This window comes from Nematolebias whitei, chromosome 22 (genome assembly GCF_014905685.2).
Source record: "Nematolebias whitei isolate Nwh7 chromosome 22, NemWhi1, whole genome shotgun sequence".
Classification (NCBI taxonomy): Eukaryota; Metazoa; Chordata; class Actinopteri; order Cyprinodontiformes; family Rivulidae; genus Nematolebias; species Nematolebias whitei.
In genome coordinates this window covers 23147544-23160510 of record NC_056519.1, presented here as the reverse complement: position 1 = coordinate 23160510, position 12967 = coordinate 23147544, and the positions used below count along the sequence as shown (strand labels likewise).

General features: G+C 39.6%; 1 protein-coding gene across 1 annotated transcript in view; it reads left to right on the top strand.

Annotated features, from left to right (window-relative positions):
- Positions 1-12967, top strand: part of LOC119428337 (anoctamin-4) — a 136933-nt gene that overhangs the window by 87568 nt on the left and 36398 nt on the right. Inside the window, exons 8-15 of the mRNA XM_037696010.1 lie at positions 1213-1257; positions 1329-1460; positions 1555-1661; positions 2466-2521; positions 2696-2817; positions 2930-3064; positions 5117-5213; positions 7930-7990. Coding sequence (XP_037551938.1) covers positions 1213-1257; positions 1329-1460; positions 1555-1661; positions 2466-2521; positions 2696-2817; positions 2930-3064; positions 5117-5213; positions 7930-7990 — 755 coding nt within the window. The remainder of the gene's footprint in view (positions 1-1212; positions 1258-1328; positions 1461-1554; positions 1662-2465; positions 2522-2695; positions 2818-2929; positions 3065-5116; positions 5214-7929; positions 7991-12967) is intronic.

Below are 12967 nucleotides of genomic sequence, written 5' to 3'. Positions count from 1 at the left end.
TCTTCTGTGCAGCCTTCACCACTCTCTGCAAAGCTTTTCTTTCTGCAGCTGTGCAGTCTCCATGCCACACGTTGATGATGGAGCACAGGATGCTCTCCACTGCACACCTGTAGAAGGAGGTGAGGACTGAGCTTCTCATACCAGCTCGTCTCAGCCGCCTGAGGAAGTAGAGTCTCTGATGTGATTTCTTGATCAGGCTGGTGGTGATGTTGTCCCAGCTTTCCACCTCCTGCCTGTAGCTGGACTCATCATTGTTTGTGATGCATCCAACAAAATGTCCATAGTGAGGTTGTGGTAGTTTATCATAGTGGTAGCAGCATATTGGCATCCTTGGCAGCTATGACAGAGTTTTCATGTTGTGTAGCCCGCATGCACAGAAGTGGCTAAGTCAATGATATATTGCAGTAAGACTGGTCACTCTGGCTTCATGCCTAAGCTATGACTCCTTCACCCCATCACGTAATTCTCTCACCACAACTGAAATGACAATTTCACGCTCCCTACACCAATAAATACCATGCCATGCTTAGTCCTTTATTCAACTTTCAAACACAAATCAAGAAGCACTTGTTCTTATCATGGCCAGGACTGATGGTAAAGGAAAGAATGGATGTGGTCAAGGTTGCTTTGAAAATCTATTTTACCTGCATCTTCTCATGCTCCTGAATCGTGTTTTCACCTTCCCAGCAAAGCTGAAACTGATTTTGGCAGTTCACAAAACTCCAATATACAGTATAAATACTAAATTTTACATAGATTGAAACAAGGTCATAAAAACAACCTAGCCCAACTGTGATACCCAGTGTGTTGTGATCTGTAGCTGCAGTCTGACAGTCCCAGTGTTGCAGGGGAGGCTCATACGAAGTGGTGTGGTTGTGGTAGTATTGTTGTAGGAATGTGTTTCTATTGTTTAAAGCACAAGATTTGGTGAGTACTAAGAGCATAACAGCAACACAATCACCTTCACAATGGGGGAGGTTTTCCAAATTGTTTTTTACAACTAATCAAGAAATCCTGACATTGACTTCAAGAACCACTAGTGTAGATTCTAAAGTGCATCATAATGTAGTCATCCAGTGTGAAAGAGACCTAAATATGATCTTCGGCTATAAGACAGAAAAAAAAAACAGTAGTTCACAGCCGACTTGGTGAACTTTACACTTTTCATCATCCTATGATCTTTGTATGTGTCTTCATTTCAATCACTTATAGGAGGAAGATCTTTTACATGCACCGACGACACAAGTTTTTGAGCAGGTTAGTGTGTCGTCTAAACAACTGCATGCTAGTTGTTGCTGTTGCCATTTTTAAGGGAACTGCTGTTGCAGGATGGAGAAACGCATCAACCAATTTCGTGGATGGCTTCCCCGCAAGCCCATGAAGTTTGACAGTGACACTCTTCCATACTTGGAAGAGAACGAAAGCTTCACTGCCCCCTTCAGTCGATCAAGGATCCATCAGTGAGTTTGTTTTTATATTAGCATTTTATTTTTCCTCTTATTTTGCCTCTAAAGTGTGACTCCAAGTCACTCTTATGGATTTCTGTTACTACAGTTTCATCGTCCACAACAAGGAAACTTTTTTTAACAATGCCACCAGAAGTCGCATCATCCATCACATTCTTCAACGGGTCAAGTATGAAGAGGGGAAAAATAAGATGGGTGAGTTTTACTCCAAATACTCTTGCAATGTAAGGAATATTTTTTTAAATAAGGGATACTGGGTAAAACTGAACTGTAGAGAGAATAAGTCAAGCTCTGTATGTTAATACTCTAAACATTAGCTCAAATCTAAAAAGATAAACAGTGATCGGTTTGAATTAACAACAAAAAAGGTACAATCATGTCATCTGGACCTGTTTGTTTAAGTGAGAAACATTTCGTCCCCCAGCCAAAGTATTTGGCTTGAAACACAGCAGTTAAGGCTACCTATGGGACAGATGTGGTTGACAGGTGACGTTCTCTGGATGGATGGATGTCTATTCAAACTTTTGTAGAATTACTATAATCAACACATCTGCTGTCTCATTTTATGACTAACCAATGGCATTATCAGCTAAAATAAATGTGTAGTACTGTCTGTGTACGTCCTTTATCTACTTTTTTTTTCATTTGCAGCACTGAATTTAAAAATGCACCATTTAAGGCTTTTAGAATTATTTGTTAAACACTATTTCCCAGTTTTCTCCTTTCACTGTTAACAAAAAGCAGCATATTTCGATGAAAGACAACAGACGCAGCATTTTTATAAATCTCCATGATTAATGGTTATGTGGTTTTATCATTCGTGACAGTTTTATATTTCTTGATATTTCCAATAATCACAGCGTAAAAGCTATGAGTAGAGGTACCAGAATGCATTTAATTTAGAATTCAAAAAACACATTCAAGCTGTAGTCTCTTCTCTGTGAAAGTAGCTGTGCTGTCATCTCACATCCTGCTCAGGTCTTTCATTTCTGATTGCAGGGCTCAATCGTCTTTTGAGCAACAGCTCGTATGAGGCAGCTTTTCCTCTTCATGAGGTAATTAGGCTCATCCGCCCTCAAGGCACCTCACTAACTCACTTCCACCACCTGTTTTGAAGTTGTCACTGCTTGTTCTGCGCAGCATATTATCATTGGTTTCATTTTAATAAAGTTACGATTTGTACAGATAAACACGCTGTAGGTTATGTATCTGTGTTGAACCTTTACCAGGGCAGCTACCACAGTAAAAAGTCCATCAGGACACATGGAGCAGAGAACCATCGGCACTTGCTGTACGAATGTTGGGCCTGGTGGGGGGTCTGGTACAAGTACCAACCACTGGACCTCATCAGGTGAGAGCATATTCTTCAAGCGGTTTTGCAGTTTACCAGACTTCTAAAAAAAGTATCCTGAAGACCACTTCAAATGAAGAGTACCTTGGTTATTTTGCTGCTGTTGTTTCAGGAGATATTTTGGGGAGAAGATCGGTCTGTACTTTGCTTGGCTGGGCTGGTACACGGGGATGCTGTTTCCTGCAGCGGTGGTCGGTCTTTTTGTGTTCCTGTACGGTGTTTTTACTTTGGAGCACTGCCCAGTCAGGTAAATAACTTTTTAAATTTTTTTTTAATTAAATCCATCCATTTTCTTCCACTTATCCGGGGTCGGGTCGCAGGGGTAGCAGCCTAAGTAGGGAGGCCCAGACTTCCCTCTCCCCAGCCACTTGGTCCAGCTCCTCTGGGGGAATCTCGAGGCGTTCCCAGGCCAGCTGAGAAACATAGTCCCTCCAGCGTGTCCTGGGTCTTCCTCTGGGTCTCCTCCCGGTGGGATGTGTCCAGAACACCTCACCAGGGAGGCGTCCAGGAGGCATCCTAAACAGATGCCCGAGCCACCTCAACTGGCTCCGCTCGACGTGGAGAAGCAGCGGCTTCATTTTTTATTAAATGAATTAGGAATTACAGTATGTCCATAAAGCCTGTAGATTTGCTCTGCATTTTAATGGAAGAACCAGACTCATCATCATAGCTACCTATCAGTACTTTTACATTTATCCAATGCTTAATATGAGACAGATCCTGCCGGAAAAGGATCCGGGAACGCTCTTAGTTTGACATGGTGCGTTCTGGTAACATTTGCTTGGATCCGGTAACTCTCAGGCTACCTAATAATAAAGTTATGAACAAATTTGACTGCCTTAAAGGAATAAAACCTATATTGGATATGTAATCTGAAAATAATTACATAAACACTCATTTTAAACATAACATCCACTTACGAGCTACTTAATATCACATCCGAGCTGCCCCTTCAAATAAGCATTTCTGCTTCTACCCTTAAAAAAAATCTCTGCCCCTAAAAGTACAGTCATGGGCAATTTAATTAAAAACACAAAAATATGATTAAATGGCACAACTAAATTAATTGCAAATCAGTTTTGCAGTTTAAGTGGGTCATTAATAAAATTTTGATTATTTATTAAAAATACGAGAGAAATCTTTGAGTAATCACGTTACATAGGCTACATCATGATAACAGTGATCAAAATGTCGAAAAGACAGTCCAATTTATTTTCACAAAAGTATTTTCATTGTTAACTAAACAATTGAGAATTGAAGCACATGAAGGCAGTGGCAACAGAGATACTGGAGCAGGTGCAAGGATGCTTGAGAGAAGTGGAGTGTGCTCTACTCACACAAGGAGAGCTGTTGGTCAGGCCATTTCTTGTTGCTCTCTAAAATAGTTATTGAATCATGTGTTTACAAATGTAAGGTAAAGAGATGTTTGACAACCCATTAAAATACACCAGAATGTAAGAAATGGCATCTACTTTATTCAAAATTGTCTGGGGGAGGACACCAAGACAACAAAATTAGCCACAAAGGGTAAAAAATGCATTAATGATGTTCTTAAAAATTAAATGGTCTAATTATAAAGTTAAAAAAAAAGTTTTAACCTCCAAACTCAGAAATGGAGACTCTAAAACTGGCCGTGTCTTTTTTAGACTAAGCAACTGCACTTTGAGAACTTCGTATTTTGATGCAGTTTGTTCTGTTTCCATGGATCAACCACAAGTACAGTATACATACAGGTATGTGTAAAAATAAGTTTCTTTCACCTGCCCATTTCTTCAGGGGTCAGCACAGTAAGAAACTCACTTGAAAGATTTTGTAATTTGTTTTACCTTGCCCTTCTTGACCCAATCTGGGCTTGAACCCCCGACCTCATGATTACAAGACCACAGCACTGACCACCAAGCTACTGCAACCCCCACAGTATACATATGTGTGTTTCTGTAAACATGACAGAATGTTCTTGTGTTCTTGAAATAAATATTTGCACTCACGTTCATAGTATTGCATTAAATGAAGCAGAAATAGTTTTCTTGTAGTATCAAACACACAAGTACAGTTTCAATAATCTAAATTAAAAACACAGCTTTTTATAGCAAAAAAATGATTTGTTAGCAGGCAGCAGATTGTGACAGAACATAAACAGCATACCGTTGTCACAAACTTATGTATAGTACACGCTGACACACTCGGTTTTATCAGTTTGGAGTTTCATGTATTGCTCATCAGCACTCCGGTTCATTGTGTACATGTTGACATGAGCTTTGTTGTCATTTGATGAGCTAAATGATTGTTGTTTCTTCAGCAAAGAGATCTGCCAGGCCACTGACATCATCATGTGTCCCATATGTGATCAGTATTGTCCCTATCTGAGACTGTCAGACAGCTGCATCTACGCCAAGGTATGGCCACAGTGGAGCGTGAGCTTCTAACCAGCAGCTGCTGATTCAGTGCACTCAACAAAAATGTGTCAAACACATTAATAAACTTAGGAAGTGGGGTTCTGTAGAAAGGTTATTTGTGGTACAGTTCTGAATCGGTCGCTATATTATGCTAAATTCAATTTACCTCAAAAGTCAGAACTCAGATCTGGAAATGACTTCATTCCCAACTTAACTGTGTTCTAGTTGCACACTGGAAAAACAGCAGTAGCCTACTTGTTGTGTTCAGTCACCAGGCTAACTGATACTAGCAATAACAGGCTAACTTACATAGCTGCCCACTGCTCCACCTGGGTGTATCCCAGGTGTGATGTGTTTAATGCAGATAAATAATGTCATCATTAGATGGGAAAATACAATGATGACAACACATAACATTTTACTTTAACTGTTTTAAGTAAAGCCATATATATATGTGGATGCCTCATTGAGCACAGAATCGTACGCCGACATTGCTGCCATATTGGATGTGGCAAAAGTGAAGGGATAGGAGAAGATGCCTCATTGATTCAGAGTGGCAACATGGAGAAAGCTGGAAGAGACTATACTTTTACAAGGTTTATAAATTACACACATGCACACACAGACGGATAGATGGATGGATGGATGGATGGATGGATGGATGGATGAATGATGGATGGATGGATGGATGGATGGATGGATGGATGGATGGATGGATGGATGATAGATGGATGGATGGATGGATGGATGGATGCATAGACAGATAGATGCATAGATGGATAGATAGATGGATGGATGTATAGATAGATATAGATGTGGATGGATGGATGGAATGATGGATGGATGGATGGATGGATGGATGGATGGATGGATGGATGGATGGATGGATGGATGGATGGATGGATAGACTGATAGATAGATGCATAGATGGATAGATAGATGGATGGATGTATAGATAGATATAGATGTGGATGGATGGACAGAAAGGTAGAAATATATGATATCAATATTATCATATATAAATATATACGCATATTCACAAACACACACACATATATATATATATAAATATGTGTGTGTGTGTGTGTATATATACTGGACAGGTATATGTGTATATATTCAATAACCCCCACACCCTGTAAAGATACATTGGTGTATGTACATGTATGTTAATTGATGCGATTAATCAATATCAGTTAAATGTGAATGTTAGTGCTCTTCTTTAAGAAAATCCACGTCACGGCTACATTTTAGGATATGGTTATTATAGACACAGATTAAATGCTAAATATGAATACAGTATTTTTATATTTATCACCACAGTAATAGTGTTACACGTTAGTTGTTGTAAACGCTCCAAATGAGACATACAGTATGTTGTTTAGTGTTCATCTTTAACCTAAATATTTAAGGAGTAAATATTTTTAATAATCACGTTAAAAGTTATAAATGTTGTTTTTGGTGCCTGTTTGTTTTACAAATATATTAGTGTGTGTGAATGACAGGGATCAAATTAAAACACTTTGTAGAACGATGCTTTATGAAGTTCAGTCCATTTCCTTGTATTAGTTGACCAACAGATCTGTCACATCCAATATGGCAAACACTCCGAGGTACCACTGCAACAGGCCATCCCACTCAGTGACATCTATTTATTTATGTCTATGTTTTTTTTTTTTTTTGTAAAACCAGATTATCAATTAGTAATACCAGGCTAACTCTTATCAGCAACACTAAGTTATTTTGTGCTGTTTAGTCAAACCTTAATTCAACAAGTTTCCTAAAGAGGTGATACAGTAACCTACTCTGATTTATTGGAATATAAGTATGCATACTTTAGTAGTATATAAATTAAATTACTGCCTATATTATTACTTTTCAAACAGGAGACTGCCATCTTGAATTTTGAATGTCAAACATGGCATTCCAATTTACATGAAACTCTGAAATATTTACATTTGAGTACAAAATAAACACTTGAAGCTCTCTCTCTCTCTCTCTCTCTCTCTCTCTCTGAGCAAGCTGTTTGGAGAGAGAGTTTAATTCTGACTGTACTGATGAGCTAATGGCTAGTCCAAGATGGGCCTAGTCCAAAGTTGTCCTAAAACATTGTATGCTGCTTTAAAACAACGCCATTCTAAAATAAAATAGCATAGCTCGCCATGTGAATGCTATGTTTCTAAACCATTACTTTTTGCATTGCACATTTTTAAATAGATTTATGTAATTATTTGCAAGCTCAAACAGCAGCAGTATCTAACTGTAACACTTCTGGTTTAGCCTGGTGAACTTCCTGCAGAAAAAATCTAACTTCTTATTGTAATAAACGCATCATAATTAAGTGATGACAACGTGTAAACATTTATAGAAAAGCATTCATATTAACCACCATGAAATACTTGAGACTGGAGTTATTTTCAATCCACTTTGGTCTTAGCTCCACTTGGGCTAGCTGCTAGCTTGGCTGTCCCATCTGAAATAATTTCCATTTTCTCCACATTGAGCTCATTCAAAAAACTATTTTCTATCAGTCAGATATTAAACGTTCCTTTCTACAGAATGCCCACTTCAAAATATATAAACTTTCTCTTTTAGTTAGGGTTTGACATTGAACATTTAACCTAAAACATTTCTGAATGACTGTACATAAAAAAATGTCGTCTATTTTTAGTTTTGTCTATTTTGGCGCATTAACAATGTCCCGTTATCTTTGAAGGTCACCCATCTCTTTGACAATGGAGCAACAGTTTTCTTTGCAGTATTCATGGCAGTTTGGGGTAAGTTATAGCACAGAGACATTATACAAAAATAAAACTATATAAAAGTAAGCTGCAATAAGTGTCCAACTTGTCGGATGCAGTCTACTTTGTCCATTCTAAGCTACTGTAGAAACATGGCAAGACAACACATTGGACTGCAAAAACAAAATATATCTTGATATAAAGGGATCAGTTTACAATGATGGACACACACTACATATTTTTCTCATTCTTAATTTTAAATGACTTGTAAAATTGTGTTTTTAATACACTGTATTGTGCATAATTTTGCACATTTCATGACAAGATCTGTTGTCATGAATGAAGTCCTTAATGGTTAGGACTGAACAAGGTCCCAATGTATGGGTGGTGCACATAGAGAACTTATAGAAGGCTCATAATTGTCTTCTGTGTTAGACGTAGATGTGGGCGGTGATAAAACTCCAGCAGCATCATGATAAAAGAAATATGTGAGCTGCGTGTCCATGCCTGGGTACATGTATGACAGCTCTGAAGAGACACAAAACAGATAAAGACATTAAAATAATAAGAATAATAGCTCAGGCAGGGAAGTTACAGCAAAATTAAACATGAAAAAATGTTTATACTCATAACTGAGTAGAAGTTACAGAATTAAACTTCTTTATCTTGTATATTATTAAAAAAATAGCTGTTTTTCCCAGTAAACAAAGAAAAACACTAATACTCTAGTCACAATGCTCACCGCTCAGCTTGGTAACAGAGTCCGGTTGTTTGAGAGCCTTTTTTACACTGTTGTCGAACCTCCAACATCTCAGCATGAAGAGCAGGAACAAACACAGCTGCAGGGCGAAGGTCAACACGCCCAGCACGATGATGGTGGTGTTAACTGTCGAGGAACAGAGAAAAACTGAGCATTTGTTGTGTTACATGAAGATAAAATAAAAAAAGATCAAATGTGTGATGTGGATTTTACACAGTAAAGAAAGCAGGGCCTTGCTGCTAATATCTCCTGTATGAAGACATGTTCATTTATTGACCTCATTGCAGAGGTAAACCTATCTATCGCTCATAAATGGTTTATTGTGAGTTGCAGCAAGACTCAGACTGAATCAGAATCAAGTCAAATATCTTCAGAGCTTTTCTAATAAAGACCATCATTCACCAGACTATGCCAGAAAATGTTAGTCAACACAACCATTCTGGCATTAACTTTAGTGTTTATATTTGAGAAATTTAATTTGTCTCGTTTGCTTCAGTCATTCGTTAAAAACATTGATTTCTGCAGTTGAGGTTCACAAGACAACCTCAATCATTATGTGACGCAGTACACCAATGTTCCCCATCGATGAGGACGTTGAATAGTGAACGGTTGTAGTTTTTGAGATGGGTGTTTTTCTGGACTGGAACTGAACAGGGAATATAAGTAAACCTTAATGTTTTTGGTGCAAGATATTCAGTTATGTAGGAGTTAGACTGTGGAGGACAGAGGTAGTTGTTTTTTTCTTATTTGGGGTTTTAGTTTTAGAAGGCGGCACAGAGTGACAGATCCTAGCGAGTGGAGTGAATTTATCCGTCAAGTGCAATGGTGGAGTCAGTGGGAGACCAATGGATTAATTTTTGGCCACCCCACCAGTGAGTGAAATAATTGAGGAAAACTAGAAAGCATAGTTTACTCAAATAATTATGGTGGCCGGTTTACAAATATATGGTGGTGACTATCTTGGATTTTCACATGGCCACCCAGTTTTCAATTGTGAACTTTCTTATGCCTAGCATCAACCACACACCAAAATGGAAGTTTGCTCCTTGCTTGTTTTTAAAGTTATCATGTCCACAGACACATGCAGTGACCAATACAGAACCCCTTCCATCAAAACCAAAAGTAACACCCAAAACACTTTGAATGGCTCCTAAATGTCTCACTCTGGTTGGTCCACTAAAGGAGTGCACTGCTTAGTAGGAAAAACAGTTTACTTGGGACTCCTCAGACTGATGAAGCCCTCTGGATAGAGGGCGAAACATCTTTCCACAAAATGGAAACTGTCCAGATGACCTGACTGACCATTATGGGATTTTGTACCTGGATGATTGAGCATGAACTTTGATGTCTTCCTCTGGATGTTTTTCCAGGAGCAAGTTTCTTTTGCTGCTCCCTTCTTCAGGGGCTACAACAGTGAGTACACTCTCATGAAAGAATTGGCATTGTGTTTTACACCAGATGTCCTGACGCAACCTGAACTCAAATTTGCAAGCTCAGGATTACAAGACCACGGCATTGACCACTGATGAAAAAAGAGACCCCAGGGCCAGACCAAGAGCTTCCTAGGTTTTAATAAACATCTCCTCTATCAATATAATGCTGTGAATCCTCATGAGAAGCTGGAGAATGTTACTTGGGAGAGAAATACAAGGCTTTCCCTTCTGGATCTGTTACTCCCATCAGTACATGTTGATAAGAGAAAAAAGGAACAGACCTTTTTCAAATGAAAATGAAGAATTGTGTAAACTTGTTCAGAGGTACTTCTTGGAATAAACCACAGTGGAAATGTGGCTGTAGTCAGTTGAATCAGTTCATCAGATCTTTATTTTTCACTAAATCACAGGAAAGGGCAATAAAAATGGGACAAACAAGCACTTGAAACCCATCCATCCATCCATCCATTTTCTTTACCCGCTTATTCCATTTCGGGTCACGGGGGTCGCCGGTGCCCATGTCCAGCAATCACTGTGCGAGGGGCGGGGTACACCCTGGACGGGTCGCAAGTCCATCACAGGGGCACTTGAAACCCTTGATTCTGAACTGCAGAACATTATAATGCCAAAAATCTCAACTGTCCCAACTTTTATCCAATTGTGTTGTGGGCTTTAAATGCAGAAATCAATGTTTATGAGGCAAATCTCATATCTTTGGATACTAAAGCCCCCAGTATACTCCCATGTACGTCCGTACGAGGAGATACGCACATACCTCCCAGGGGCACGTCCGCGCAAAGCTCAATTTTTACGACCGCGTACTTGGTGTCACACAATAAAACTGCCCGGTGACGGACTGTTTTGTATGCGACACCAATGTATTAAATTCCTCTTCTTTATCCCTGATCTGGCCTTTTCTTTTGTTTTTGTTTTTTGCCAAGGTTTTTTGTCAATTTGTCACGAGCAAATTAAAATCAGTCCCAGCGTGGCTACGGGAGGGTCTGGAGATTTCCTGGTAGGCTGGTCGGATGTGTGGGCTGCACCGACCTGTCAATTAATCCAGTAGGCGTGTCAGTAAATGACCAATTGACGACCTCAATTTGTCCCAAAGGTAAACTCCCCTTTTTTGCGGAGCTGCTCTGCAGCCGCTCAGGGTGTGCGTTCGAGTATGAAGTTTCAACCCTTCATGTACGTACGCATGTACATATGCGCGTATGGATGTATGCTGGATTATACTGGGGCCTTAGTGTCTTCCAAAAATTGTGTTGAGAGAAAATATAATGTACAGTAAAAGACAATCTAACATGGTTGTGTCAGGTCCTCTGGACGGGTTCTTCTATGCTGAAATGTTTTGTCTTTTATACAGAAGTCAAGTCAACTTTACTTAAAACAGCAGCTGTTACCAAAGTGCTTTACTTTACTAAAAACTTCTTCAGTCTGAGTAGATGCAAGCAAACAGTCTTAAGGGCCCGGCATACTCCATCCGAAGCTGATCAGTCGACTCATGGTCACATGGTTGCGGGATGTTTGTTTTTGCATGCACCTTTCATAGTCCATGAGACTCAGACGCTGAGCTTTTGGGAAAACCCTCCCACTGTAGTATACGTCACCGCATGGGTTTCTTCCCATCAGAGTCTCCACACTGTCCCTTCATCCGCCGTTTGGCTACAAATCTATCATGAAGAAAGCACCCCACTTTTCAGCAGTCAGACTCCTCCATATACAATGTCTGTATGATCTCCATCCAGGAGTTTTTGACCATTTGACTAATTTAGAGTGTTTGAAGAGTCATACAGCTGAATGTCCAAGCGCATTTCCACGTTGACAAATACGCCTACAAACTCCTGACCAATAACACAGTACTTGGCACATACGAAAAAAGAGAATGTTCAGCTCCATCCTTATTCCGAGAAGAGGGGGTCGAAGCTGCTCTGCAAAGAAAATGACGCAATTTTCTTCACGCAACTACGTCAATGAGAGCTGATTTCCACGCTTCGAATGGAGTATGCAGGACCCTTTATAAGCAGCACCTTCTCATCAATCAGTTTGCTGGTGACTTCCAGCTGAACTAGCTGTTCATATGCAAAAGGAGGACCATCAGCCTAACGATTGATCGTTAGTGCCCTGATGGCCGCTTCCCATTTCACGGAGGCCTCCACTCCTGTTTAATGATGTACTCCTGTCTTGAACCAATGTTTGAAGGACCCAGAACCTGTCCCGAGGACTTGACTCAACCTTGTTAGATTTATCTACTTGGATTATTGAACATGCATCAGGACAGTAAAAGGAAATGTTTTGAGAATGTTACAGTACCAGTTGATGGTGGCTGAGGTGGTGACTCCCCATGTGTGACCTCTTTTGAATAGAAGTCCCAAGTCAGGTTCTGGTTCTGAATGAAGCCCATCTTACTGCTCTCCTAATCCTCCAAAAGATGCTCTGTTCAGTCGAGGCCATGCAATCAGATACACATTTTAAAGTCATTTCAAATAAACATTACTTTTACCAACATAACTTTAAGGACACAATAGAACATACAAACTTCCACAACCGCCGTTAAAACGTGGAAGAAGAAGAGAAAACGTCGATTCAGGCTGTAGACCGTCCTCCACCTTTTGACTCATCCTCTCTGCTTATATGCACATTGAAACACAAGTTGGACCAAACGTTTATTCACACAAAGCCATTTAGTAAAGTTCTAAGGAAACCAGCACACTCGTTGAATCTTCCCATTGGATGGGAGACTGCAGATATACACACATTTCATTTATTCATTCATTCATTCACACATATACTCTCTCTCTTTCTCTCTCTCTCTCTCTC